The 24,046-nt window shown below is 52.3% G+C and overlaps 8 protein-coding genes across 8 annotated transcripts; 5 read left to right on the plus strand and 3 right to left on the minus strand.

Annotated features, from left to right (window-relative positions):
- Positions 1–847: 847 nt before the first annotated feature.
- J7T55_000022 (uncharacterized protein) lies at positions 848–1,633 on the plus strand (the record flags this gene model as incomplete). Its single annotated transcript, XM_053134231.1, has 4 exons — positions 848–913; positions 992–1,117; positions 1,189–1,353; positions 1,508–1,633. 4 exons carry the CDS (start codon positions 848–850, stop codon positions 1,631–1,633), a joined length of 483 nt encoding a protein of 160 aa, XP_052987923.1.
- A 1,024-nt stretch (positions 1,634–2,657) lies between these two features.
- Positions 2,658–4,780, plus strand: J7T55_000023 (uncharacterized protein; the record flags this gene model as incomplete). Its single annotated transcript, XM_053134232.1, has 3 exons — positions 2,658–3,076; positions 3,210–3,472; positions 3,591–4,780. The coding sequence occupies 3 exons, from the start codon at positions 2,658–2,660 to the stop codon at positions 4,778–4,780; spliced, it is 1,872 nt and encodes a 623-aa protein (XP_052987924.1).
- Positions 4,781–5,009: 229 nt separating this feature from the next.
- Positions 5,010–5,947, minus strand: J7T55_000024 (prolyl aminopeptidase; the record flags this gene model as incomplete). The annotated part of the gene is made up of 2 exons (XM_053134233.1): positions 5,010–5,387; positions 5,519–5,947. 2 exons carry the CDS (start codon positions 5,945–5,947, stop codon positions 5,010–5,012), a joined length of 807 nt encoding a protein of 268 aa, XP_052987925.1.
- Positions 5,948–6,560: 613 nt separating this feature from the next.
- J7T55_000025 (bc heavy metal transporter) lies at positions 6,561–13,318 on the minus strand (the record flags this gene model as incomplete). Its single annotated transcript, XM_053134234.1, has 11 exons — positions 6,561–6,756; positions 6,844–6,986; positions 7,069–7,575; positions 7,626–8,541; positions 8,602–9,155; positions 9,238–9,606; positions 9,905–9,993; positions 10,234–10,332; positions 10,878–11,262; positions 11,329–11,611; positions 11,808–13,318. The coding sequence occupies 11 exons, from the start codon at positions 13,316–13,318 to the stop codon at positions 6,561–6,563; spliced, it is 5,052 nt and encodes a 1,683-aa protein (XP_052987926.1).
- A 778-nt stretch (positions 13,319–14,096) lies between these two features.
- On the plus strand, positions 14,097–15,953 carry J7T55_000026 (major facilitator superfamily transporter; the record flags this gene model as incomplete). Its single annotated transcript, XM_053134235.1, has 4 exons — positions 14,097–14,262; positions 14,355–14,954; positions 15,014–15,465; positions 15,528–15,953. The coding sequence occupies 4 exons, from the start codon at positions 14,097–14,099 to the stop codon at positions 15,951–15,953; spliced, it is 1,644 nt and encodes a 547-aa protein (XP_052987927.1).
- A 797-nt stretch (positions 15,954–16,750) lies between these two features.
- Positions 16,751–18,033, minus strand: J7T55_000027 (phytanoyl- dioxygenase; the record flags this gene model as incomplete). Its single annotated transcript, XM_053134236.1, has 3 exons — positions 16,751–17,334; positions 17,436–17,695; positions 17,780–18,033. The coding sequence occupies 3 exons, from the start codon at positions 18,031–18,033 to the stop codon at positions 16,751–16,753; spliced, it is 1,098 nt and encodes a 365-aa protein (XP_052987928.1).
- Positions 18,034–18,737: 704 nt separating this feature from the next.
- On the plus strand, positions 18,738–20,510 carry J7T55_000028 (X-Pro dipeptidyl-peptidase C-terminal non-catalytic domain-containing protein; the record flags this gene model as incomplete). The annotated part of the gene is made up of 1 exon (XM_053134237.1): positions 18,738–20,510. One exon carries the CDS (start codon positions 18,738–18,740, stop codon positions 20,508–20,510), a length of 1,773 nt encoding a protein of 590 aa, XP_052987929.1.
- Positions 20,511–20,933: 423 nt separating this feature from the next.
- On the plus strand, positions 20,934–24,042 carry J7T55_000029 (glycoside hydrolase family 3 protein; the record flags this gene model as incomplete). The annotated part of the gene is made up of 3 exons (XM_053134238.1): positions 20,934–21,138; positions 21,337–21,388; positions 21,450–24,042. The coding sequence occupies 3 exons, from the start codon at positions 20,934–20,936 to the stop codon at positions 24,040–24,042; spliced, it is 2,850 nt and encodes a 949-aa protein (XP_052987930.1).
- Between the last annotated feature and the right edge of the window lie 4 nt (positions 24,043–24,046).

Raw genomic sequence — 24,046 nt, forward strand, 5'->3', positions numbered from 1 at the left:
TACGACGACAAAACTAGCTTGGAGCGAGGATTTTCAAAGCAATGTATTGTATTGAGTTCAAACACCTTATATTTATAGACTTAGTCAACCATATCAATATTCTAGTCGGAAATGGAAGATGATATCGCTAATCTGACTGGAACGATTGATTGGTCGCCAAGTGAGGTAAATAGACCGCTGTCTGTGGAAAGCAAAATGAGCCCCCCCCCCTCTGTCGTTTTGTCAATGTTGCTGGCAAATTTGCCGGCAAATTTGCATTGGTTTTGCAGCACGGCTCACTCTCAAATATTTTCATACTAAGCAAAACTTGATTACTAATCAAATTTGCAAACATCAACTTTCATCATTATTTTATCAAAATCTTATTGCGCATTATCATTAATTCTTATTTTTATATATATTTGGAATGCTTAATAAGTGTAGATTTAACTCTAATTGATTGCATCTTAATTGAATGTATACGCGGCGTGTTATAGAGGATATTTGTAAGTTGCTGGTGTTGCTAGCAAATTTCTATTGTTTTTGCAGCACAGCTTAAACAACAGGGGGGGGGCTCATTTTGCTTTCCACAGACAGCGGAGATTGTTAGTGCTTATGCTAGATCGTGTTATGCAGACAGCAGGAATGCGCACATCACTTCTTACCTCTCTTCATTCCCGAACCATCTCAGGGCCTTGACCTCACACTGCTGACTGTGAACCAGACCCAGCTGCAACAGAGGAGACATTGAATGCCCGTGACTATAAGCGTGGCAGGTCTTTGAATCTTCTGTGATCACTAAGTACATAGAGCGACGCTGATCTAAGCCGATCAACCTCCTTTGGCTCGCATAAGCACGGATTTGAAGATGCCCACAGGGAGCTGTCTCTGCGGCAAGATACAAATCGCTTACACTGGCAGCCCTGCATATACGGTACGTTGCCGGAGCATTCGCAATCCGACAGTCTAAGTCTTCTGTCAGTGTTGTTGACTCGACTGAACTGTTTCTCAGGCGCTCTGCTACTGCCATGACGACCGTAAGATCAACAACTTCACTGTTTATCAGGTCCCGAAGAAGAACTTCTCCGTAACGCAGGGGGAGCCAAAGGTGTACACGAAGACATCGGATCACGGAAATGTACGTTCTGAATCACTACTCATTCTATTCAAGCGTGCCACAATTTGATACAAGTAATTGAAACATCATAGGACATCAACAACCATTTCTGCTCCACATGCGGCACAACTCTTTTCCGAACGGGCGGCGAGCCAACAATGAAGGACAACGTGGGCCTACGAGCCGGCGTACTGGATGACCAAAGCATCCTGGATAAGCCACCCGCAATAGAAGTATATGTCGAGAGACGACCACGGGTGAGCCATTTTCTTGGCGGTTTCTGTTTGCTTTCACCGGCACGGGACGGATGCGGCTCCCCCCCCCTCGTCTCTGGCCGGATTCATCCCTTGATGGAAGTCAACTTATTACAGAGGGTCCCCCAAAAGAGCATCGCTAATTGTTTCATTCTAGTGGATCAAGCCGATAGAGGGCGCTATCCAACTGAACAGAAATTATGAGTTGGTATCCTACTGGAGCTTATGGGGGGTCTTGATCGGAAGGGCTAAGCTTGCTTTCTTGAGCATTTGGCCGTTCTAGATATCGTCGCCACCCTGTATTTGTCCACGGGTAGACAGGATGGAAAACAACGAGTCCGAATAAGGAGAGATGACGCCGCAGAAGTACTCAGACAGAGCTCATGTGCGGATCCATGGGTGACTTTGTTGTATTGGAAGCCCAGGAAACGATTCCATTTCCGAACAGCTTTGCGGTGTTAGAGCGACGTAGCTCACGGCACTACTCTTGCATAAATCTGCCACACTGGTCGACTGTCTTTAAAACCGTCCAGTTTGCATGGTGATACTGCTATTTCCCACTCAGCGAGAGCATGTTTCATCATGCAGCATCTTTGAATGGCTGCGCTCCAAAAATCTTCGACATTGCTCATTTCAAAACTATAGGCATTGGGAGTTTTTTCTTCCCGTAATTCTCGTTCGCCACGTGTTGATCGTGCGTCTATATCGTATGATGGGCATTGAATTGTTTGCAAGTCCCACAAACTCCTTATGTAAGGGCGGCATCAACGTGAACGAACACTCAATTACAAAACATTGTGCAGAATCTGCAACAAGAATGGATACGTTGCCTCGACAAGTCCGGGGTGAAATATCTCGTGGGTCTTCCAATGCTCGTTTTCAGCAGTGGGCAACTTGATTCAGCCGGGATTCATGTCTCGAGTTGTGCCTAAATGAGTAAACGTGACTAAATAGAAATGTAAGTACTGGGACGGAAAGAGGTTCGATTTGAAAGGGGACTCCGTTCCCGTCGCCGTCTTTCATTGTTTGATCGAAACGCCACCCCCTCCAGTGTAGTGGCGTCTCACTGGAATTTTGAAACAAAGACGGCAATTATTATGAGCGTTCACCTGCTTTTTTGAATTAATCATTTAAATTGTATAAACCTACTCACATATCACCCACTGGAAAGAAGAAGTGTCCTGTGCTGCTATTTCTTTTTGTTGCAGTCTTTCTGGCAAGACGATGAGCACTAAGCATTAATTAAGCCCTCTGATCTGTTCTACACAAGACAATATCTGCCATCTCCGTGCCTAAAAGCCAGCATGATGGCGTCTCAGCCAATCACCAAAGATGGACAGCCTGAAAAGACACGCTTCAAAAGCCGTGCTGGTGTCGTTAAAGCCCGCGCACGGTCGGCGAAATCGGGGAGAAGGGAGCACAGACGACCTCGCCAACCTGATCTTGTCGCCATATTCGAAGCTCAAGATATCCTGGTGTTTATACCCGGCCATGTGGAGTACGAACGTGCAGTCGCGTGCTCGAACCTGCTCTATCGCTTCTCAAGGCCCACGTATGTCATTCGACCACAGACTGTTGCGCACGTCCAGACAATCGTGACAGAGGCGAAGGAGCGCAATATTCCTATTACGATCAAGAATGGCGGCCATTCGTACTCTGGCTCTTCTTTCCCCAATGATGGCATCATGCTAGACCTCAAGGACATGAGCAGTGTTCATTTGGACAAGTACGTATCTGACACCTGTTATACCGACCGTAAAATAAAAATCGTATTTTCTTTTTTGATAGATTCGGCCATCGCTTCCTCTTGATTAGCGTAAAGAATTTCCCTTGTTGGTATATCCTTCTAATATTTACAGGCAAAACCAAGTGTTGACCGTAGAAGGAGGCGCCTTGTGGGGAAATGTGTATAGAACCCTCGTTGATAATGAAGATGGGCTCATGATCAACGGTGGCCGTTGCCCGAGTGTCGGCGTGAGTGGGTTCATATTGGGCGGGGGCATCGGGCCTTTTAGCAGAAGCCTCGGCATGGGAGTCGACTCTCTTATTGAAGTAACGATTGTTGCCGCTGATGGAGAGACATATACTGTGACTGCCGAAGATGCAGCAGACACAGCCAATGGTTAGTACCTGATCGAAAATCAACTCCCTCCCTGATTGATACAACAGGCACCCTTGGAAACTGTCCCGTTACCCACAAAGATGCGGAGAAAGAAATTTACTAAAACCCAAATTTCTAGGTATGTTATTCTGGGCACTATGCGGCGCTGGAGGTGGCAATTTCGGTGTGGTGGTTGAGATGAAGTTAAGAGTCTATCAATTGGCTGATCCGGATCACACTGTCGTGGCTGGGAGACACACATGGTTTCCAAAGATTGATCGAAGCCGGAGGGGGTTCCTCGGCTTTTCGAGGCAAGATGACGATGGGACCGGCTTGATCGCCACCATGAACCATTTCTATACGACGAAATGGCCAGAACAGATGACGATTGATAGCTCCTGGCTTTCCGACCTTGAACAACAGAACGGAGATATAGGGGTCCGTTTTCTTGCCTACTTTGATGGCACAGACGACGATTTCTCGAGGCTGATTAATAAGGGGATCTTGAACAAAGATCTGGGAAAGCATCTAAAACGCCGAGCTCTGCCCGAGCCGACTACTCGTTTCTTGCACGAAACCCTCTTCGCTCAGTGGGACGAGGAAACCAAAAGGTCAACTCCGGCTAATAGCACGTTTCGTTTGTTCAGCTCATTTTGTTTCACAAATGATCTGAACAGGATCACAAAGATCACAGCTATCATCAAAGAGGAGCTGGAAGCGTTCAAAGCCCTATTCAGCGGGGAGAGTTCTGGCCTGTGCCAGGTCTCGTTCATCCATGCCGGAGGTCAGACGACCAAGAGAGAGAGGTCCGCATCAGCCTTTCGCTGGCGTGAAACCATTTATCACGCCTACATAATGCTCCAGTGGAAGGACAAGTGGCTGGAAAGAGACATGAGAGGATTTGCCAAAAAGTTCAAGAACAGGCTGAAACAGTACTCCATCGCAGGCAAGGCCGCATTCGTCAACTTCCCGGACGCGAGTCTACCACAAACCGATTTTATGAAGTCGTACTACGGCAACAACCGAGACAAGCTGCAGCAAGTCAAGCATATCTGGGACGAGGACAATTTCTTCAGGTGGGATCAAAGCATTATGCCTGCTCGGAATGTTGATGCAACGGATATCCAGGCCGCAGACAACGCTGTTAACGAGCAAGAGGAAAACCTGTCCGATGGAGAATCAGAGGATGAGCAGGCTGAGACGGACTTGCTGGCAACAGAGCGCTGGGAGTCACGGCAGTCGGCGCCGGCGATACCCATGTTGACATCAGGGATCGATAATTTCGGCGGCTGGGCGGTCGACCCGGATGATATGATATCTTACTATTAGCTTTCCTTTGTACAGCTCATGAACAGAAAAATTGCAGCCGGACACTAGTGCTTCAGAAGCATAAAGGACGCAGGGAAACGCCCAACAAAAACGTTCTTAGTCGTTATGTCTAGCCAGAAAAAGCTTAATATTACGTCTGTCACAGTAAACAAAACTTCTTACATTCCCGTCGTCCCTCTCAATTTGAAGTGATGCAATGGACTTCGTGATATTGAGACTCGAGCATATGTCAGGACTCCTCCGCAGCAGCTACTAAAATCTTGCCTAGCTCCTTCACCTTCTCAGGGACCAAGAACATGGCACAGTGCCCACAGTCCATGTAGACCTCCCCTAGCTCACCTGCAAAAGCCTGGACTCCGCCCTGTCTGGCATCCTCCTTTTGAGCCTGCTTCACCATGTGCTCGGCGAACTGCAGAGGAACTGGCTTGTCCTTGACGGCGTACACGTAGGTTGACGGTACATACCTCCACCCAACATACTTGCGTGGTTCAATGAACGGTGCCAATGGATGTGAGAGAAGTGCCTTGAAGTGCTTTTGCTGCTCTTCCTCTGGCAAGCCGTCGTACATCCACTCAAGTGCCTTCTCATTGCAGGTGGTATTTCCGTCCTTTGCAGCTATTGGTTAGCGATCGATGCCGGAGACCCCGAGAAGGACAAAAAAAAAGGAAACAAAAGACCATCCCGACAGTGGGGCTAGAGTTCACAGAAGCAAATATTCGGGAATCTAAGTCGTCTTACCTGACCAACATCTATATATACAGGCACAAACCCCGGGACCACCGAAGCCGGCGACCCTAAAGGCTGGCCTTCAATCGGGATGAATGCGGCAACGTAGATGAGCCTCTTGATCTTGCCTTTGCCCTCTCCCGGGCCGGCCCGGAGGAGCTCCTCGGCGATCTTCCCCGTGGCCTCCGTGCCGGGCCCGCCACCGTACGAGTGCATCATCAAGATCACGTCTTTACCGGCGTCCAGCACCTCTCCCACCGCTGCGGCGACGGCATCGGTGTCGACGTCCATTGTGGTGGCCGGCGGGTCTGACCCCACGGTTGGCGTCGTGACTGCCACGGAGGGGTATCCGTGGTCTGAGAGGTATGCTCTGATCTGGGCGAAATAGTCTGGCCGGTGCCATGCGCCTGGAACGAGGACGAATGTAGGTTTTGGGGGCATCTTGGGCGTTTCGTGTTAGAATTCCTTGCCGATACGAGAAGGTGATTTGTTTGCAAAGGCGCGACGTTGCGATGTATTCTGTGAAGTTGTTACCAAGCTGTGCGAAGCCCTCGGTGACGTGAGACAGACCCGCTAGTGATGAAGGTAAGCACTGGGCGTTGATGGAACTCTGTGAGGGCGTGACGAGCACTCATGGCCTGCGGGCTGACTGTTGGTTCTGTTGGCCAACCTGAGTGGCAGCTGCAGGCTAATCACTACTCCAGGCTCGTATTGTAGGATGCGTTAGTGTGTTTAGGATCCACACCTCTCATGCGGGATCGTGGCAAAGCCTCAAATAGCCCCAGAGCCGCCCACAAGTTGTTCCTTGGGAATGGCGGCATAAGTTTTCTGACCCGAGAAGGACTCGTTGCCTCTGCCTTGCTGCAAATCGCAGCCCAACCTTGTGAGGAGTTGCCTTTCTGCTGCGGCCAGGGCGCTGCACTTTTGTTTTCAAAGTACTCATATTTTCCTTGGCATAATTGTACAGGATTGTCTATCTTTACAATTGCATCACGATCTATCGTCGCTTTTGAGTCCAGCCGTGGAGGAAGCTCCCGGCTCTTGGCTATTACTCCTAGAGCTCCGCTTCAGATGTCTCGCCTAACTTCTCCTTCTCCTGGTCCCCCTTTTCGATTGTAGTCTGTTTCTTCCACATTGCGTGATATCGTCCATTAAGTTCTAGTAGCTCGTGGTGACTACCGCGCTCTACGACCTTGCCTTTGTGGAGCACCACGATCTGGTCGGATGTGGTGATGGTGGAAAGGCGGTGGCTGCGGCATGTCAGTCTCTGGCTCTTCTGTAACAAAGAAAAACACACGCGGGTTGTGAATCTCACTAGGGATTCAGTATCGACTTACGCAATAGTGATTGTGGTTCGTCCAGCGGTGACCCTTTCCAGAGCATCCTGGATCAACCTTTCGGTATGCGTGTCCAGAGACGCGGTGGCCTCGTCCAGCAGCAAGATACGAGCGTCTTTCAGGATCGCTCTTGCAATGGCAATCTAGGATAATTCACGTGTTAGTTCACACACATTCTAGAGGCTCACAACAGAAGCCAAGCTCGTAGCGATAGTTTTAACTCACTCTTTGGCGTTCACCGCCAGACAGTTTCAAGCCACGTTCTCCGACCTTTGTATCGTACTTATCCGGGAAGGCCAGTATGCGGTCATGAATATTGGCCGCCTTGCATGCCTCATGGACATCGGCCTCGGAAGCTTTAGGATTGGCATACAAGAGGTTGTACATGATCGTGGCATTGAACAGCACTGTGTCCTGCGGCACAACGCCGATATTTCTCCTCAAGCTGTCGATCTTCAAGTCTCTCAGATCGAATCCATCCACCGTGATTGAACCGTCATCGACGTCGTAGAAGCGGAAAAGCAGCTTGAGGGACGTGGACTTGCCACTTCCAGATTCTCCGACGATCGCTGTCTTCGTGCCCGGCGCGACAGTGAAGCTGACGCCGTCAAGGGCTGGGTCTTTCGCCTTGTCTTGGTAGGAGAATCTGACGTTGTTGAAAGAAACTTCGCCACTCGGTGATGGGAGCTTGATTGCACCAGGTCTTTCCACAACACCAGAAGTCTCTTTGAACTGCGAATCATTAGCTTGGCCAGGATGATTCTCATCGAAGGGCAACTTACGAGATCGAGCATCCTCTCTGCCTCGATCAGATTGTTTTGCAGCATTGTGTAGTACGTGCCGAAGAAGTTGAGGGGCGCCTGGAGCTGGGAGAAATAGGAAATCAGAGTGACGAACTCTGAGACCTTCTGCTCGCCAACGGAGATCTTGTATGCCGAAACGCCAACAAGCAACGCTGTCCCAAGAGAAAAGATTGAGCTCTGCGTGAGGTTGAGCCCGTTCAGAGACCACAGCACTAGACGTTCCGCCTTTTGGTAAATCGTGACGTGCTCCCTAAATCTGTCGGTCTCCTGAACGACAGCACAGTTGTGTTGCACCGTCTCGAAAGCCATGATAGCATCGGTCTTGACCGCATCCATCTCTCTGCTCTTGGTAGCCATGTCTCTCCTTTGCCTCGAACGGTATTTGGCCATGTAGATGGTGAGAAATATGTAAGACCACATGATAAAGAAAACAATGATTGTGTAGAAGGGATCGTACTCCACAAAGAAGAACAAGCCAGCTACGAAGATATCGAAGACCATGGGGAAGACCTGGAACAGGAAATTCTCCAGGAAAGTATTCATGGCAGCGCCACGACTGAGAGCGCTTGTCACCTCACCAGTCTTCTTGCTCAAGTGGAATTCCAGGGAGAGGCCAAGAACATGTTCAAATGCAGCGCAGGACAGACGTCGATAGAGGGATTGTGACACCGGTATCCAAAGAACAGAGCGAGCAGCACCGATAGCTCCCTGATTTCCTTGCAGAGCCCGATAGACGACGTACAGGACGATCTCTTTGTACGGTATGTGGCCGTATCCTAGAGTGTCTACCAGGCGCCCGAGCTGAACAGGGACGAAAACGTTTATGACACGCTGGCAGACCAGGAGGATGATGCAGATGACCACGATAATTTGATAAAGAGGCGAGTCTTTCGGCCTATTGAGCAATTAGAGACATGAGAGGGACTTGTAGGCAGGTTTGCGTGGTCGCACATACCACAAATAGGGGAAGAGAACGCGGAAGCCGGCGAAATAGTCGAGCCAGCCAGTGCCCTGAACCCCTGGAGGCTTCCCAGAAGCAGGCTTGATGGCGGGCATGTGCGCGTGGGCGCCACCGTAGTCGGCCACAGGCCCTTGGCCATTCCCAAGGAGAGATTGTCTTTCCTCAGGGGCCGCGTCCGACCGAGATAGGGATGATCTCAGCTTATACTGCCTCAGGGCCATGAGGCCGATCATAACCACAAGCACAGCAAGCCTGGCCAAGCTGAGGGTGAACAAAGTGTCGACGACCTCCTCTGAAAGTCCAATTGCACGTTGCTGGGTCTTGAGGACGGCGGCGATGACGGCTTCCAGCAGCACGCCGGTGACCCAAGCGTGCCCATTTGCGGCGACAGGAGACCATGGTCCTTCTGGGTCGGGCAGCAGGCCAGCTAAGAAGTACAGCAGTACGCCGACATGTGCTGCCAAGTAGGCGCTGTCGGGGAAGGCAGCCTGAGGACCGCCAGCGTGACCGGCGATAGCATCGCGCAAGACCACCACGATACTGGCCAGCTGTGTGGGTGAGACAGAGTGAGGGTCAGTTCAAACTGCTCCAATGGCTTCGCCGGCGTGTCGTAGACTCAGAGTGACCTACCAGTAGCAGAGACAGCAGAAGTTGGAAGCACCAGATCAGGCGGGCATAGAAGCGTCGGGTTGCCTCGGCCTGTTTCTCGTCGGCCGTTGCGTCTCGGTTCAGCTTGCCGTATCGCTCTCGGTAGTACTTGACGGACTGCGACCCCAGCAGTGTCGCGAACAGCCCACAAGGGTAGAGGTAGAAAGCTACCTCCAGCCCCGTCTGGACTCCCGCCATGGTGATGTTCGTAATGGAGGAGAACGAATCGAATTGATGAGTATTTGACGCTGCGGTCGAACCATGAGCTGAGAGAGCTGTGCTGACGTCGGGTCGTCGAAACACATCCGACTCTGCCGTCGATGAGGTGCTGACAGGGGTCGCACGATCCAGCTGTCCCTTACAGGCGGAGTGAACCCCCCCCCCCCCCTTTTCCACAACTGGAATCAGTCACGCACACACCGCCAAAATTGCAGACAGACTCAAGAATCCCCAGATCTGCTCTTTACAGAATCACTACTATTAAAGACTATAATATGTTATTATTCATCCTCATTGTGACGGCGTGAAGGCGCGAGTGTGTGACTGGAAGTGACTGCGCACAGACCACCAGCAGCCCCAAGCCCTCTGCTCTTAAGCTGGAGGACCCTGTGGCCAGGGCCCCTATCGGTGGCTTATCTTATCAGCTCACTGCCTGTAAGTAGCTTCGAGCATGTGCGTGCAGCTTGGCGAGGCCGGTGTCGAAGTGCGTCAGCCATTGGATGCCCAGTGCGAGAAGAACTTGACGAGAACGTGTTGTCGTGGGTCATTTGTGACAAGCAAACAATCGAGCACAATGATAGTGCAACAGTGCCGTTACTGAGCATGCACGCGTGCTGCCCGCCGTAACGCCTCTCTTGCAGTCCTGCGACTCCATCCAGCGGAACTCATCAGCCATAGTCCCATATGTTGTGAGGGCATCATTGCAAAATTACTAGTCTCATGTAGCAGCGTTGAACCACCATGTGCTGTTCCCCAGACCTCTCACAAGACTTTTGCGAGCGTCGCTACCTGCCGCCATCTCCGTGAGAGTGTGCATTCCGTAGCATTCGTCATCTTCCTGGAAGTTGCAAAGGAACTCTGTCCATGCGAAAGCAAGAAATTTGATAAAGGCGAAGATTTGGTCATATTCCTACTGAATGTCTGCTGGTTCCCGGGTGCCGTACTTGTCCGCAATGAGCTTGGTCTGAGGAAAGTACTGGCTTCTGCATCAGAGTTATTCACAGATTGGCTTCGACCTATCGTAATGGGCACCTGGGTGGAATGGCCGCTGCAGCTGGTTTCCATCGGTCGATATCTCTTGCCCCTTAACTTCCCTTTTCAGATACATATCTCAGTGTCTCGTATAAAATTGTTTGATGCGTCGCACGTGCTTCGTCGATTGATGATGAAATTAAAATCCATTTACGTGATCAATGGAGAAGAGTGGGCACATGGTGTTTGCTCGTTTCCAGTGTGCTTACCTAGTGTCATTTTGTGACACTCGGGGCCTTCTTATCTCCTTGATTCAACAGCGATGGGAAAAGCATTAGCGATGCCATAAGGGTAAGCTCATTGCGGCTGAAATTGTTCAGCCAGAAGTTGTGAGAAGCACGACCAATCCCATCCGACCCCGTCAGACTGACTTGGGGACCACTCGTCTCCCGTTATAGGCATGTCGCCCATAGTATCGTACCCGAAGTCTGCGTCGGAGACAATATAATTCTGGTTGAATAGCGGTGCCGCTGACGCGGCTGGAATAGGGCCCGCATCTTTCATCTGGCCCTCACTCTCTCCACGCCGACTGTCGGGAGTCTGATTCGGCTCGGAGGCTTGGGCTGACCAATAATTACTCTGGGCTCCTGTTGTTGCTAGAATGGCTTCCCCAATGGTTTGAGCACCTAAGCGATTTGAAGCTTGCGTCGCCTGTAACAGAATCCCTTCAACCTTTTGTAGCAGATTGTCGAACAAGCCGTCAACACGGATCCGTGAATATACTTCCTTTATCGTCTCGGAAGCCATACGAAGAAGCTGTTCGGAGAATAGTCAATGCGTTTGTTCGCTTACATACTAAGCTGCGTGTGGGAGGTCACTTACGTGTAAGTCCATCGCCGAAATACGGGAATCGGGGTGGGTAACGATGTGTATTGCCAAGGTAGCCAGGGCATGTAGCGCGACAAGCAGGCTTGGATATATTGCATTGGATTTAGAATCAAGTACCTCAACTTGTAATCGCAACATCTTTCTGGCAGCGTTGACAGCTATTGACTGCCCGTTTCGTACAATGTAGTCCCACGGTTTTCCTTTGGCGATCGTGTTTGCGGCTAAGGATATTGCCTCTTCGCTGATAAGGAGGCTGTTGCGTGACAAAATGACGAGGCTACAATAGTGTAAGTAATAGTGACAAATACAAACCATGTTGGGCATGTCTTGAGTAGCACAACCTACGCGTTATTGTATTGCATGGAAATATATGACGCGAATGGACATATTTTAGACCCAATAAGAATGTCCGACGTCGGTCTTTAACGAGAAGTTAGCTTTGGAATCATCTTTGATGCTTTATGGTAGCTCACCTTAGTTCATCAGGGACTGACTCGGCCCATCTGGTAAGGAGTAGTTGTGCTTCGCCCACTTTTTCAACCTTCTCGGCGATGACAGCCTGTAGGGCAAGCCCTACAACACCGTCTTCCTTTCTACTAATGACGACGGAATTCCGGCCAATCTCACTGAAAATTCTCGCAAGATCAACAGTGACGGCGAAAGCCCTGCCGTTGGATGATGTTCCGGCTTCTGTATGTGTTGCAAGGTCATACACGTGAGGTGAATAACACTCCTCATCGTCAATCAATGACAAACGGCCCATCTCAAACGCCAGAAACTTTTCAAATGAGTATATGCCTAGCCAAAAAATCCGACGTTCTTCGTAGTCCAGGGAATCTGGTTTGCTGTTCTGGCAGTTGCGGCGAGAAGTGCGTGGCTTGTGAAGGCCCATCGACATCGCCATTGAGACTCCGACAGTGAGCGTGTTCCACGCTCCGGCGCAGTCGTCGTAACAGTGCATACATATGGCCAAAAGAACAGTCGCCCGTACATTCTCGACGCTGTTAGTGGTGACGAGGTGACCAAGTAAGTTCTTGCAGTAATCCAAATACTCCTGCGGGTCTACCACTGGGTCGAGGAGAGGTTGTGCAGCGAAGCCAATGGACCAAACCAGATACAATTGAGCGAGAAGGGCAATGCCTCTAGCTTCGGCAAATCCTGTCGGACCTGAACCCAATGCCATGTCCGTGTCTTTTTCGAACCGGTCGCGGTTGAGTAAAGGGTGGAGAACATTGAGTCCGTCGAAGAACCTAGCCGCCAACAAGCGCGCGGACTCGGCGGGAGGGAAACAGCATGGCCCAGATGAGAGGAGTATGCGTATACGATGATGGGATGATCGGTTATTGGTGTATGGCGGCAGACCCCTACTGTTTGGTAACCCCAACCGACGAGAGGCGAGATCGAGCCAGTCGGCTAGGATTTCTACTGAGGTGCTGTGACGGCTTGGTCGGACTACGGGTAACTTTCCTTGGAACCTGCCGTTGCTGGGAGCAGACTCCTCTTCCTCTTGGGGGACGGAAGGTGTGGAGCTTGAGCTCCTCAGTTCAGGTGGACGAGCCGTCGATGTATTCGAGCCATCGTCTTGTCCCAGTCCTGCCACAGGTAAGCCCTTATGACCGGGGATACCAGCATTGGCCGAGCTATTGCAGATTCCGGCCTCTCCGGCCGATTGTGGGGACGCATACGCTCCCGCCGACGTCGACGACTGCGGTAGAGACGAGTTGGATGCTCGAGACGTGCGGCGCTTAGCCTCTCGCCGCTGCACCTCGATGCCTGGACGCCGGCGGTCAGTGGTGACGCACTCGATCCCGGCGGCTATGCAGGCCCTGCAGGAGGGTTTCTGCTCGTCGCAGCGCGTCTTGCGGTTGCGGCAATAGTTGCAAGCGAAGTTGATACGTCTCCGCTTGGCCAGCCGCCCGTCCGAGCCCGGGTCGGCGAAAGAATCTGTCGGAGTGGATATGGGGTTCCCGAATGATGGTGACATTGATTGTGTGAGGACCAATGAGAGAGCTGGACTGGTTTACTGACTGATTGAACCGAATGAATCCTACTCCCGAGCCAGAGAGCTCATTGTAGCGTCGGCTGGTGCAGCGGTTGAAGATATCGAAGTGTGTCGTAGAGAGAGGAGTGCACTTTCTTGACTTAGGTTCCGAATCACTGGGCACGGTTCGGACCAAATTGACATTCTGAGGGACGGCCCCTCATTCCGTCCCGACGACGCTCAGAGATATCCGAAGGTGGGGGATGCTAGTGAGCTCCCACAATCACAGATCTTCACCGGATGAACTCTTCTGTGAGTGGCTGATCATGAGTTTTCCCCAGATCATCCCCATGGGGTTAATTTCAGTAAAGTTGTGGGGGCCCGGGGTAAACTGCCCCAACCTATGCGCGTTTAGACGTATTCCGCAATTAGGGCCAGTGTCCGATGTAATCGGCATTTGATGGGTCTGAGCCGAACCGATGAGCCAACCAAGTAGGGCGGATGTGTAATAGCACCCGCGCGTTAATACTATGTAAGTCGTATTATCATACACGCTTGCCTTCGACTGAATGAACATGGGAGAGCTTATTAAGATGCTGTGCGCAGATAGCTCGTGAGTAGGCTCCCGGGTATTTAGAAGCAGTCATGGAACTTTATCGACCCCAGACATATTCTTGACTCTGAACCACCGACCTCACCTCATGGTCCGGAGGCATTGTTGAAGCTTGCAAAACTTGTCTCGAGTACCACTTAGGCCGCTATCACACTGGAACAGTGAAACATGTCCAAATATTCTGCTCCAAAAGACGATGAACCTACGGTCGACACAGTCGAGTCGCCAAACCAAACACCTCACACCCCACAAGAAACCCAAGCATATGGCACAGTTCAACTACTTCAAGGAGGGTCTGTTGTCCTCATCCCAACTCCAAGCCCAGACCCAAAAGGTATTTCTTCACCCTGTATTTTTGAGCTTAGTGAAACTTGGAGATATATGTTTCGTCAAGTTGATAAGAATCGAATTGACTGGAAACGATAGACCCCCTCAACCTCCCAAAATGGCACAAATACCTCATAATATTCGTTGTCGGCTCGTACTCAGCCATTGCTGTCCTGGTGACTTCTGGCCTTGGTGCCGTTTTTCCGTCAGTTCTCAAAGAATACCCACCCGAGGACGCCACTCGAGCAACAGACCTTCTCACCTACCCCACACTGTTCATGGGCATCGGCAATCTCTTCTCCATGCCTCTCAGCGTGACAGTCGGCCGACGTCCTGTCTTTCTTGCATCTCTAGTTCTGATGATAGTCTCTGGAATTTGGTGCGCCTTCTCCGGGTCCTTGAGCAGTCACATCGCCGGACGCAACTTCTACAGCATCGCCGCTGGCCAAAGCGAGGCGTTGGCTCCATTCATCATCGAGGAAATCCACTTTCTCCATGAACGAAGTGCCAAGCTATCATGGTTTATCGGTGTCCAGACCGTAGGCACTGCTGGGATGTTCGTTGCCACGGCTTACATCGTTCCGGCATGGGGCACTAAGTGGTGGTACATCATTATCACGATCATCAATTTTGTCGTCTTTGGCTTGGCATTCTTCTTCGCGGTGGAAACCAAGTACAGCAGACCAAGTGATGCTGATCGTAAGTTGGCCTGGTGATACAGAAGACTACTTCGGCATGCTGACGGATCTAATTTGCAGGTGGTGCTGTTCATCTCACGTTAGATGACAACGGCAATGTCACCGACAAGGGGGACACCGAGATGGTTTTCCAGGTCACAACTCGTGAGAACCATGTGCTTCAACCTGAGGTTTTTGGAGAGCGAACCTGGAGATCCGACTTGAGGATATTTCACTTCAAGCCAGAATGGAAGCAGACCCTTGTGTTCTACAAGGAGACGCTCCAAGCACTTTGCCTTCTGAACATCGTCTGGATACTCCTAGTAAACGGCACGTTCCTTGGCATCTACGTCTACCAAGCATCAACCTTTGCCACGATTCTCATGTCCCCGCCGTATTCCTTCCAGTCTGAATGGCTAGGATATGTCCAGCTTGTTCAAGTGTTGGACTGTGTCATTATGGTCCCACTTCTCGGTTACGGGTCTGATATCTTAGTTCGGACGATGAGCAGGTTGAAGAACGGTATCTTTGAGGTACGTGACTTCACCATTATGATACTCGGTGGTCAGAGTCGGTGTATTCTAACGTTAAGCAGCCCGAATACCGTCTGATTATCCTAAGTGTTCCCATCGCATCGGCTATCATCGCCTGTGTCTTGTATGGCCAGGGCGGCGCTTACCCAGAGCGCTGGCATTGGATGACAATTGTAGCTCCTTACCACATGGGATTCTTCGCCTTCTTGGGAGCCAGCCTGGTCGGCATCACCTATGCTATTGACAGTTTTCCAAGCAAAGCCGGACCCCTGCTTTTGTTAATCTGCGCCGGGCGAGGGTTCATTTCATTCGGGCTTAGCTACTCGACCGTGCCATTGATCAGTTTGACAGGTTACAATGGCGCAATGAACATCTTTGCGATCATCTCCGGTGTGCTTGGGGCAATTACGGTTCCCATGTACCTTTTTGGAAGCCGTATTCGGATGTGGGCCACGAAGAAGCTGTGGCCTGATATGGCTCAGGGATAGCTCGTGTACGCGCCAGAAGAAGAAACGCAAAATGCAGACACTTTGGCAGTAATACAGCAGGATTAGCCCGCGAACTCCGTGATACTTGCAACGTGAGGTTCGCGCCCGTGACCAGCACTTTGTTGGAAAACTTGACCTATAGCTCCCATACAAGCTTCGGTAAGGTACCTGCGCGCTTGGTGCGATTCCTCGATGCCGCTCACTGCTAAGGACGCAGCCATGTGAGGTTTGGCGCAAGATGGGGATGCTCTGGTGGCGATAAAAGCCATTGAGAGTGTAGTAGAATACCCTCTGCAGCGTTTGAACTAATATTCCCAGCGACTGCGGAGACGAAAGTCTAAGAGGCTTTGGGTGCGGTGCATGATATTGCAGGATCGGGATTCCATTCTGTGGCCATTGACCAGACGGCCAGGCCGACGAGATCATGGGACCATAAGAGGAGAAGAAGAAAAAGACAAGCATCGTAACAAGTCCAAAAAGCAACTTTATGCCTTATTTCGCCCCAGCGGAGAGACGCCAAGGGCTCTGCCTGAGCAGCCGCAGCTCACGCTGGGAGAGAGGCAAGCGAAGGAGGCAGAGGGTAGACATGGTCTAATATTAATCATAACCAGTAAGATTGGGAGATGCCTATCGGTTGACATTTGCACGTATCTGACAAGAGCACTCCTGGACGTTAATTCTGCAAATAGAATGATTTTCTTCGAACAATTTATAAAGGTATCTGTGTTTCAGCCCGACCTTACCTAAATCCTTGCAATAAACTGGTACAGAAATAAGACAAATCCTCCACGCCGGCTCTAGGAAGCCACGATTGGAGCACCCTGAATATAGGGAATACCAGTCATCTTGAACCCGCTCTCCGTCAACCTGGGTATCTCCCTCGGCTTCCCCGTGTTGTAAGGACACGGCTCCCCGTTCCTATTCACGGGGAGGCCGCCGACGTGCATGGCGTTGGGCCAGTGCGTGGTGCTCTGCAAGTTCTCAAAGGCGGCCTTCTTCCTCACCAGATCCTCCTGCGTCGCCTCCGCGGCGGGCATGTAGCACGTGTACACGCAAAACCTCGGCGACTCGCCCTCCGGGGTGAGATTGTAGTGCGGCGTCCGGCTGTCCCAGACCAGCAGGTCGCCCGGTTCTGCGTTGATCTTGACCCACTCGCACCCCTTGTCCTGTAGCCACCGCATTCCCGCCTCGGTGAAGCCATACCATTCCTTGGTCCACGCCCACACCTTATCAGGTTCGTCCCGGAATGCGGCGTGGAACTCCTCGCTGAGGAGATGCGCGCCCTTGCAGACGATCAGCCCACCGTCGCGGTCCCCGTTGGGGAGGATGTTAACGAGGCCCTGGAGGCAGCGGAAGCCGGGCTTCTCCGGGTCCTGGTCCTCTGCCATATGTTAGTCACCTGCTACGGAACCCGGAACAATGCAGTCTGGAAATTCTAAAAGAAGACGGACGGACGATCATAGCGAGAAAAATTGTACATACGGTGCGGCCAGGGCTTATTGGGGGCGACATCGGCGCGGTTGGGAAAAGCCATGTTGACGCCGTCGAAGGAGACGATGATGTCCGGGGTGTCGTACACCTTCTCGAACGCGGAGACGAGGCCCGGCTCCTGACGGATAGCCCACGTGAAAGACTCGTGGGCGATCCCGTAACCTAAGCACATTCCCTTCTCATTTATGATTGGGAGATTGGATTCTTTGACCGTGCTGGGGTCGTTACGGTCGAAGCCGAGACCGCCGGCGCTGGAGGGGTACACTACTTAGTGACTGACTGTTTGGGAGAGGGGGCCCATGCCGGATGTGAAGGGGAACCTGGCTTGGACTTACAAATTTTCGAGGTAGGACATCATCTCGTCGCCGTATCTGTCTGCCCTCTCGCGGGGGATGGCGCTTTTCACAACGGCGTAGCCGTCTCGCAGGAGGTCATCACGAAAGTCGCCGTAGGTGACGCCCTCCTTGGCGAAGAGCTTGTTGGGGCCAGCTGGCTTGGGGGCCAGAGGCGCGGAAGAAGACTCTAGCTTTTTGCTGGCTAGGACCGTAGTGGTCGCGGAGGAGGAGGCGTAGTCTGTGGCGATGACCATGTTGACGAATTTACGAGGGGTGGAATACTTTCTTTCGCGAGGGAAGAGAAACTTTGATCAGGTCGGGTTTATACTATTGAGTTCAGAGTATCCCGTGTATTGACTTTACAACATGTAGGGAATAAAGCTATGAAGAAGGTTCGTCAGATATGTTTTATATTCATCTGTCGATTGTTAGTTGAGCATCTGATCTTCTCATCCTCATCCTAGTACTTTGTATGTCATTTCGTAATTCTAACGCGGCCATACGCAGGTAGACTGCCCCGAGGATACCCTTCTGGCCATCTTGCTCAGTTCTTGAGTTGTATTCTCGGCCCGGCACGGAAACGGTGGGTGAAACATGAAAGTCGGCACGGAGAGACTCGGTTCGGGAACGTCGGCATCAGCTTGGTGCTCTCGGCTCGGGAATTGGTGGGCCCCCTCCTCCACGGAGGTGAGGTAGTAGTGGCATGCATTAACACAATTGCAGCAAACATTTCACTCCCGAGCTCCATCACGGGGAAGATTTTCGGCTGTTGATGATATTGGAAAACTTTGGAGGGAAAAGGGAAAGAGGAAAAGAGAATAACCCATCATAATAAAATGAAGGCAGAAGTCACTATGTTTCCACACAGCTCCCCCCTTGCCTGTCGTGTACTTCGTGACCCTGGCCACACTCGGAGACGCAATCACTTGATCGTCGAGCTCCTAATTATCTCTCCCAGATGAAGTCTACAACCTTCCGCGGGGTGGAAGTCCCGATCGAATCTCTCAATGCCCCCGTGAAAGGCAGAGATGGCTACGCCGGTCTCAATCCACGCTCAGAAACCCTCCCCAAGGGCTGGAAATACCCACATACTGACTCTCGCCCCCTCCCCTGCGACATCCGGATCGATCACGACGTCGGCATCAAAGTCCGCGACGGCACGACCCTCTACGCCGACATCCTTCGCCCTCCCGGTTCGGAAAACGTCCCAGCCCTGATATGCTGGTCCCCCTTCGGCAAGAAGTTCAATGGGCTGGCGTCCCTTGGCTACATGACACCGTGGAACCTCGGCATACCCGCCGGGACGCTCTCAGGGCTCGAGAAATTCGAGGCACCAGACCCGGCGGATTGGGTCCCATGCGGCTACGCCATCGTCAACGTGGACACCAGGGGTGCCTTCGACAGCGGAGGCACGATGGTGATCATGGGGACGCAGGAAGCCGAGGACGGCTACGACGTCATTGAGGCCGTGGCCGAGATGGACTGGTGCAGCGGCAGGGTCGGCCTGGCCGGGAACTCGCACCTCGCCATCGCGCAGTGGTTCATTGCCGCGCTGCGCCCGCCCAGCCTCAGGGCCATCGCGCCGTGGGAGGGCTGCGGGGACCTGTACCGCGAGCAATTCGCCCGAGGCGGCATCTACGCCGGGGACCTCTTCGACCGGCTCATCGTCGAGCATATGCTCAAGGGGCGCAACGGGCTCGAGAGCTTCCGGGGCATGTACGAGCGGCACCCGCTGGCCAACGCGTGGTGGAACGATAAGAGGCCGGATATGGGCAGGATCAATGTCCCTACGTACATCACGGGCACGTGGACCAACACAATGCACGGGATGGGCGCAATAAGGGCGTGGTTGGAGGTCGGTTCGGAGGACAAGTGGTTGAGATGGCACCCGTGGCAGGAATGGTTTGATCTCTGGGGGAACTCTCAGGCGAAAGCCGAGCTGTTCGATTTCTTTGACTACTATCTCAAGGAAGAGAAAAACGGGTGGGAAAGGACGCCGAGGATGAGGATGGCGTTGTTGAGGTTTGGCAACAAGGTCCCGCAGGCGATCGAAAATATCGTCGAGGAGGACTTCCCACCTAAAAGAACCGAGTACAGGGAGTTCTATCTCGGGCAAGAGAAGGAACTTGTGCCTGGGAGAGCACCGTCGGGCAGGGCAGTCGAGGTCAGCTACGATTCGACCACTAGCGAGAGCGTCGGATTCACGTACACCTTCGCGGAAACGACTCGCATTATGGGCCTACCAAAGGCGGTCTTGTACATGTCCTGCCCCGAACACGACGACATGGACGTGTATGTCATGGTTCAGAAACTCGACCGCGACGGCGAACAGATGAAGAACCTCAACATCCCGTGGAACGGGATTCCGGTCACGTCATTTGACGAGTTCTCACCCGAACAGGAGACGGAGGTCGTGCTGTACAAGGGCCCTGTCGGGATTCTGCGCGCTTCGCACCGGGCAATCGACGAGAGTAAGAGCATGCATCCGCATTGGCCGTATCACCCCCATGACAGGGAGGAGAAGATTACTCCGGGGCAGGTGGTGAGGTTGGATATTGGCATCTGGGCTACGGGAATTGAGTTCGAGGCGGGGGAGAGCGTTAGGGTGGTTGTTAGCGGGCGGAGTTTTGCTGTGAACAATTTTGGGCTCGATCATGGGCTCAATCGGGGACGGCATGTTTTGCATTCGGGAGGAGAGTATGCTAGCCATGTGATTCTTCCGTTTGTGTAAATAAGTTGACGAGATCGCGGGTGGACTATAGAGACCTCAGCTCAAGTCTTGTCCCCCCCCCCCCCCAACCTTTGAATGTGACCACCCAGCCCTGACCCCACTCGCCCAGGCGAGCCTTGCACTGTCAAGATCCTCCCCGCACTGCTGGGTGCAAGCATGAGCGCATATCATTTCCGGCGATAGTTCACATCTCCTCCACTTGCAATGCATCCTCAGAATACCCGTCGGCAAATAAACGCCGGTGCGCTAATCAGACCAAGATGCTGTGGCTGTAGCTGTAACGTTGCTCGCTGCTCGGTCAACTTCACGACGAAATGACGATGCCAATCAAAAGCAGGTGTTGGGTACACAGAAGAAACATGTAGACATACAGTCTTGTGCTGTACACGACTGCACATAGCACCTACCCCCTCTTCACCCACCATGGGCCCTCCACGCGCCGCCCACCTCATCCTTCTACTCACAGCGCCTCTCCTCCCAGTTGTACTGGCTCGCGACCAGCAGCAAGTCATTGCCTATCCATATCCAGCGACAGAATGGATCGAAGGAGCTGGAGTCCACGGCACGGGCCTGGGAAAAGAGGCCTTCATCAACGCTGTCGTCTCGAACATGACCATTGAGGATCTCGGTGAGATGTCACCAACCCGAACTCGACATCCAAAGTACTCTATTGCTTACGATAGGCAGTCTTACAGTTGCACTTGACCTTTGGCGGTGATATAGTTGGTGTCAATTCGGACAATGAGCTTTACGGTGCGCCTCTCCCTAGGTTCTTGAGCTTTCTGGCCATGTAAATCCACACATCGTGGCTGATTGTAAAGTTAAGACTACACGATGAGATTCAGCCCCGACTCACCAGTCGGCATCATTCACGACTGGTATGAGGTCTTCCACTGCGCCACCAGGAACAATATGAATAAGACACTGAGATCCCAGCAGGTACTCCCTGAATACGTCACACTACAACGAAGTGCAGCAGCTCAACCTCCAGAAAGCCCGTCTGAAGATACCACTGATGCACTTCGGTGAATGTCTCCACGGGGTCGGCTCTTTCAAGCAGTCAATGTTCCCCCAAAGTCTGGGGCTCTCAGCAAGCTGGGATGCAGGCCTGGTCCATCGCGTGGGTCGCGCCATCGGCACCGAGGCAAGATCTATTGGCATTCACGCGTGTTTCTCCCCCGTGCTCGATATGGGGTTGGACCCGCGATGGGGGCGCATGCAAGAAGCGTGGGGAGAGGATAAAGTCCTGACTTCTCACATGGGCGTGGCCTACTCGTCCGGACTGTCAAAGAACAGCTCTTGGTCCGACCCCGACGCCGTCGTGCCCGTCATGAAACACTTCGCAGCGCATGGATCTCCCCAGGCTGGTCACAACGCGGGCCCATTCATGGGGCACGGGAACCGTCAGGTCTTCCAGGATCTTCTGACCCCCTTCAGAGCCGCGGTGCAGCTTGGAGGTGTTCGAGGCGTGATGATGGCATATAACGAGTTCGACGACATCCCTGCTCACGTCAATCCCAAATTGTACGACGCACTGAATGATATGGGATTTAATGGCTTCGTCATAGCTGATGACACTGGGATGAACGACATCTATACTCAGCACGCGGTCGCTGATTCGCCTGCCGATGCCATCAGACAATGGTACAACGCTGGTGGCATGGTGCAATTCTACGACTGGCCACTGGAGCTTCTACTGAGCACCACGAAAGAACTCGTCGCCAACGGTTCGCTGGAGCTTTCAACTCTCCAGTCGCATGTGCAATCCGTGCTTGGCGTCAAATGGGATCTGGGATTGTTTGACGACCCCTTTGTCTCACAGACCATTGAACCGGTTCGGATAGTGAACGACAATAGAAATTTGACGCTCGAAGCTGCCCAGAAGAGTATCGTCTTGCTGGAGAACCAGAATGCAACACTGCCTCTGAAGCCAAGAGAACAGGGCATCTCAAAGGTTGCACTTATCGGGCCATTCTCTGATATCCTGAATTATGGCGACTATTCCGGTCAATGGGGAGAGTACCCAGCCAACAGCGCCAAGACAGTTCGACAAGCTATACTGTCATACAGCGAAGACATGGATACCACTTTCGATTTGGTCTCTAGCTGGGGATCAAACACTTGGGAGTATAATGCACAGCATGTTATCCCACCATATCTTCTTTCAGTCCCCAACGGCACAGCGGGCGGCTTGCAAGTGACATACTTTGCAGATGCAAATTTCAGTGAGCCGCTGATCACCAACTTGGAGGCTCCTGCACTTGACTGGGGAATATATCCTCCCCCGGGTCTGCCATCCAACAACTTCAGTGCTATTTGGGAGGGCACCGTGACTTCTCCAGTTGACGTCGACGTGGATGGATGGATCGGTGTTGCCGTTGGTGCGAATAGCACGTACAAGCTCCACGTTGATGGAGAGCTCATCACATCATGGGGCTTCCCACTGACCGCTCAGAGCAACATCTTGGGCAACATCCAACAGTTCACCTATACCCAAGCTAACAGCACCCTGCCACCCGATGGCGCCGCCCCTTTCAAATTTCGGAAGGGGGAAACATACGACATACGTATCGAATATCAAGCCTTCAATCTCTACAAGAAGATCGAAAATGTCGCCTCCCTAAACTCTCAGCTTCTGCTCTTCTGGAACCTAGTCAGCAGCGATCCCACCAATGACTCAGTCTCACAGGCTGTGTCAGTCGCCGAGTCCGCAGACGTCATCGTTCTTGCCGTCGGCGCAGCGTGGAACAGCGACGGCGAGAGCGGCGATCGAGCTACCCTAGGTCTCGCCCCGAGCCAGGACGCTTTGGCCAAGGCCATCTATGCTTTAGGCAAACCCGTCGTGCTCGTCCTGCAAGGTGGACGGCCATTCGCAATTCCAGACTACTATAACCAGAGCGCTGCTGTATTGAGCGCCGGGTTCCCCGGCCAGAGCGGCGGGCAGGCCATCGCGGATGTGTTGTTCGGGAGGGTCAATCCCGGTGGGAGACTACCTGTCAGCGTGCCGAAGCACGTGGGCCAGGTGCCAATTAATTATAATTACAAGAGTCTTGGGCGGAAGATCAAATATCTCGACGTTGACTCCCAGCCGGCCTATCCATTCGGGTATGGCCTGTCGTATACGACCTTCCAGATATCGGGCTTTGAAGCGAGCAGTGCTCCGGCGACAGCGAAAGATGGTAATGCCTCACCGAGTCAAAGCACGTTCACGTCAGGAGATATCATCACCTTCTCGGTGAACGTCAAAAATAACGGCACTGTGGACGGCAGCTATGTTCCGCAGGTATATCTCCTCGGGCGAACATCTAGTATAGTCCAGCCAGTCAAACAGCTAGTGGCATTCCAAAGGGTCTACTTGGGCGCGGGAGAGGAGGCGACCGTGAACATGGATCTGGATGTTGATCGGTATCTGAAAATCATCAATCGATGGGATGAATGGGAGCTGGAGAAGGGCGAGTACACTTTCGCGGCGCTGGAGCATGGTGGAGATGCAGTGAACACGGGGCTGAATGTTACGATGAGCAGTGTGTGAAAGG

Source organism: Diaporthe amygdali, assembly GCF_026229845.1.
Source record: "Diaporthe amygdali strain CAA958 chromosome Unknown NODE_43_length_333103_cov_65_012416, whole genome shotgun sequence".
Classification (NCBI taxonomy): domain Eukaryota; kingdom Fungi; phylum Ascomycota; class Sordariomycetes; order Diaporthales; family Diaporthaceae; genus Diaporthe; species Diaporthe amygdali.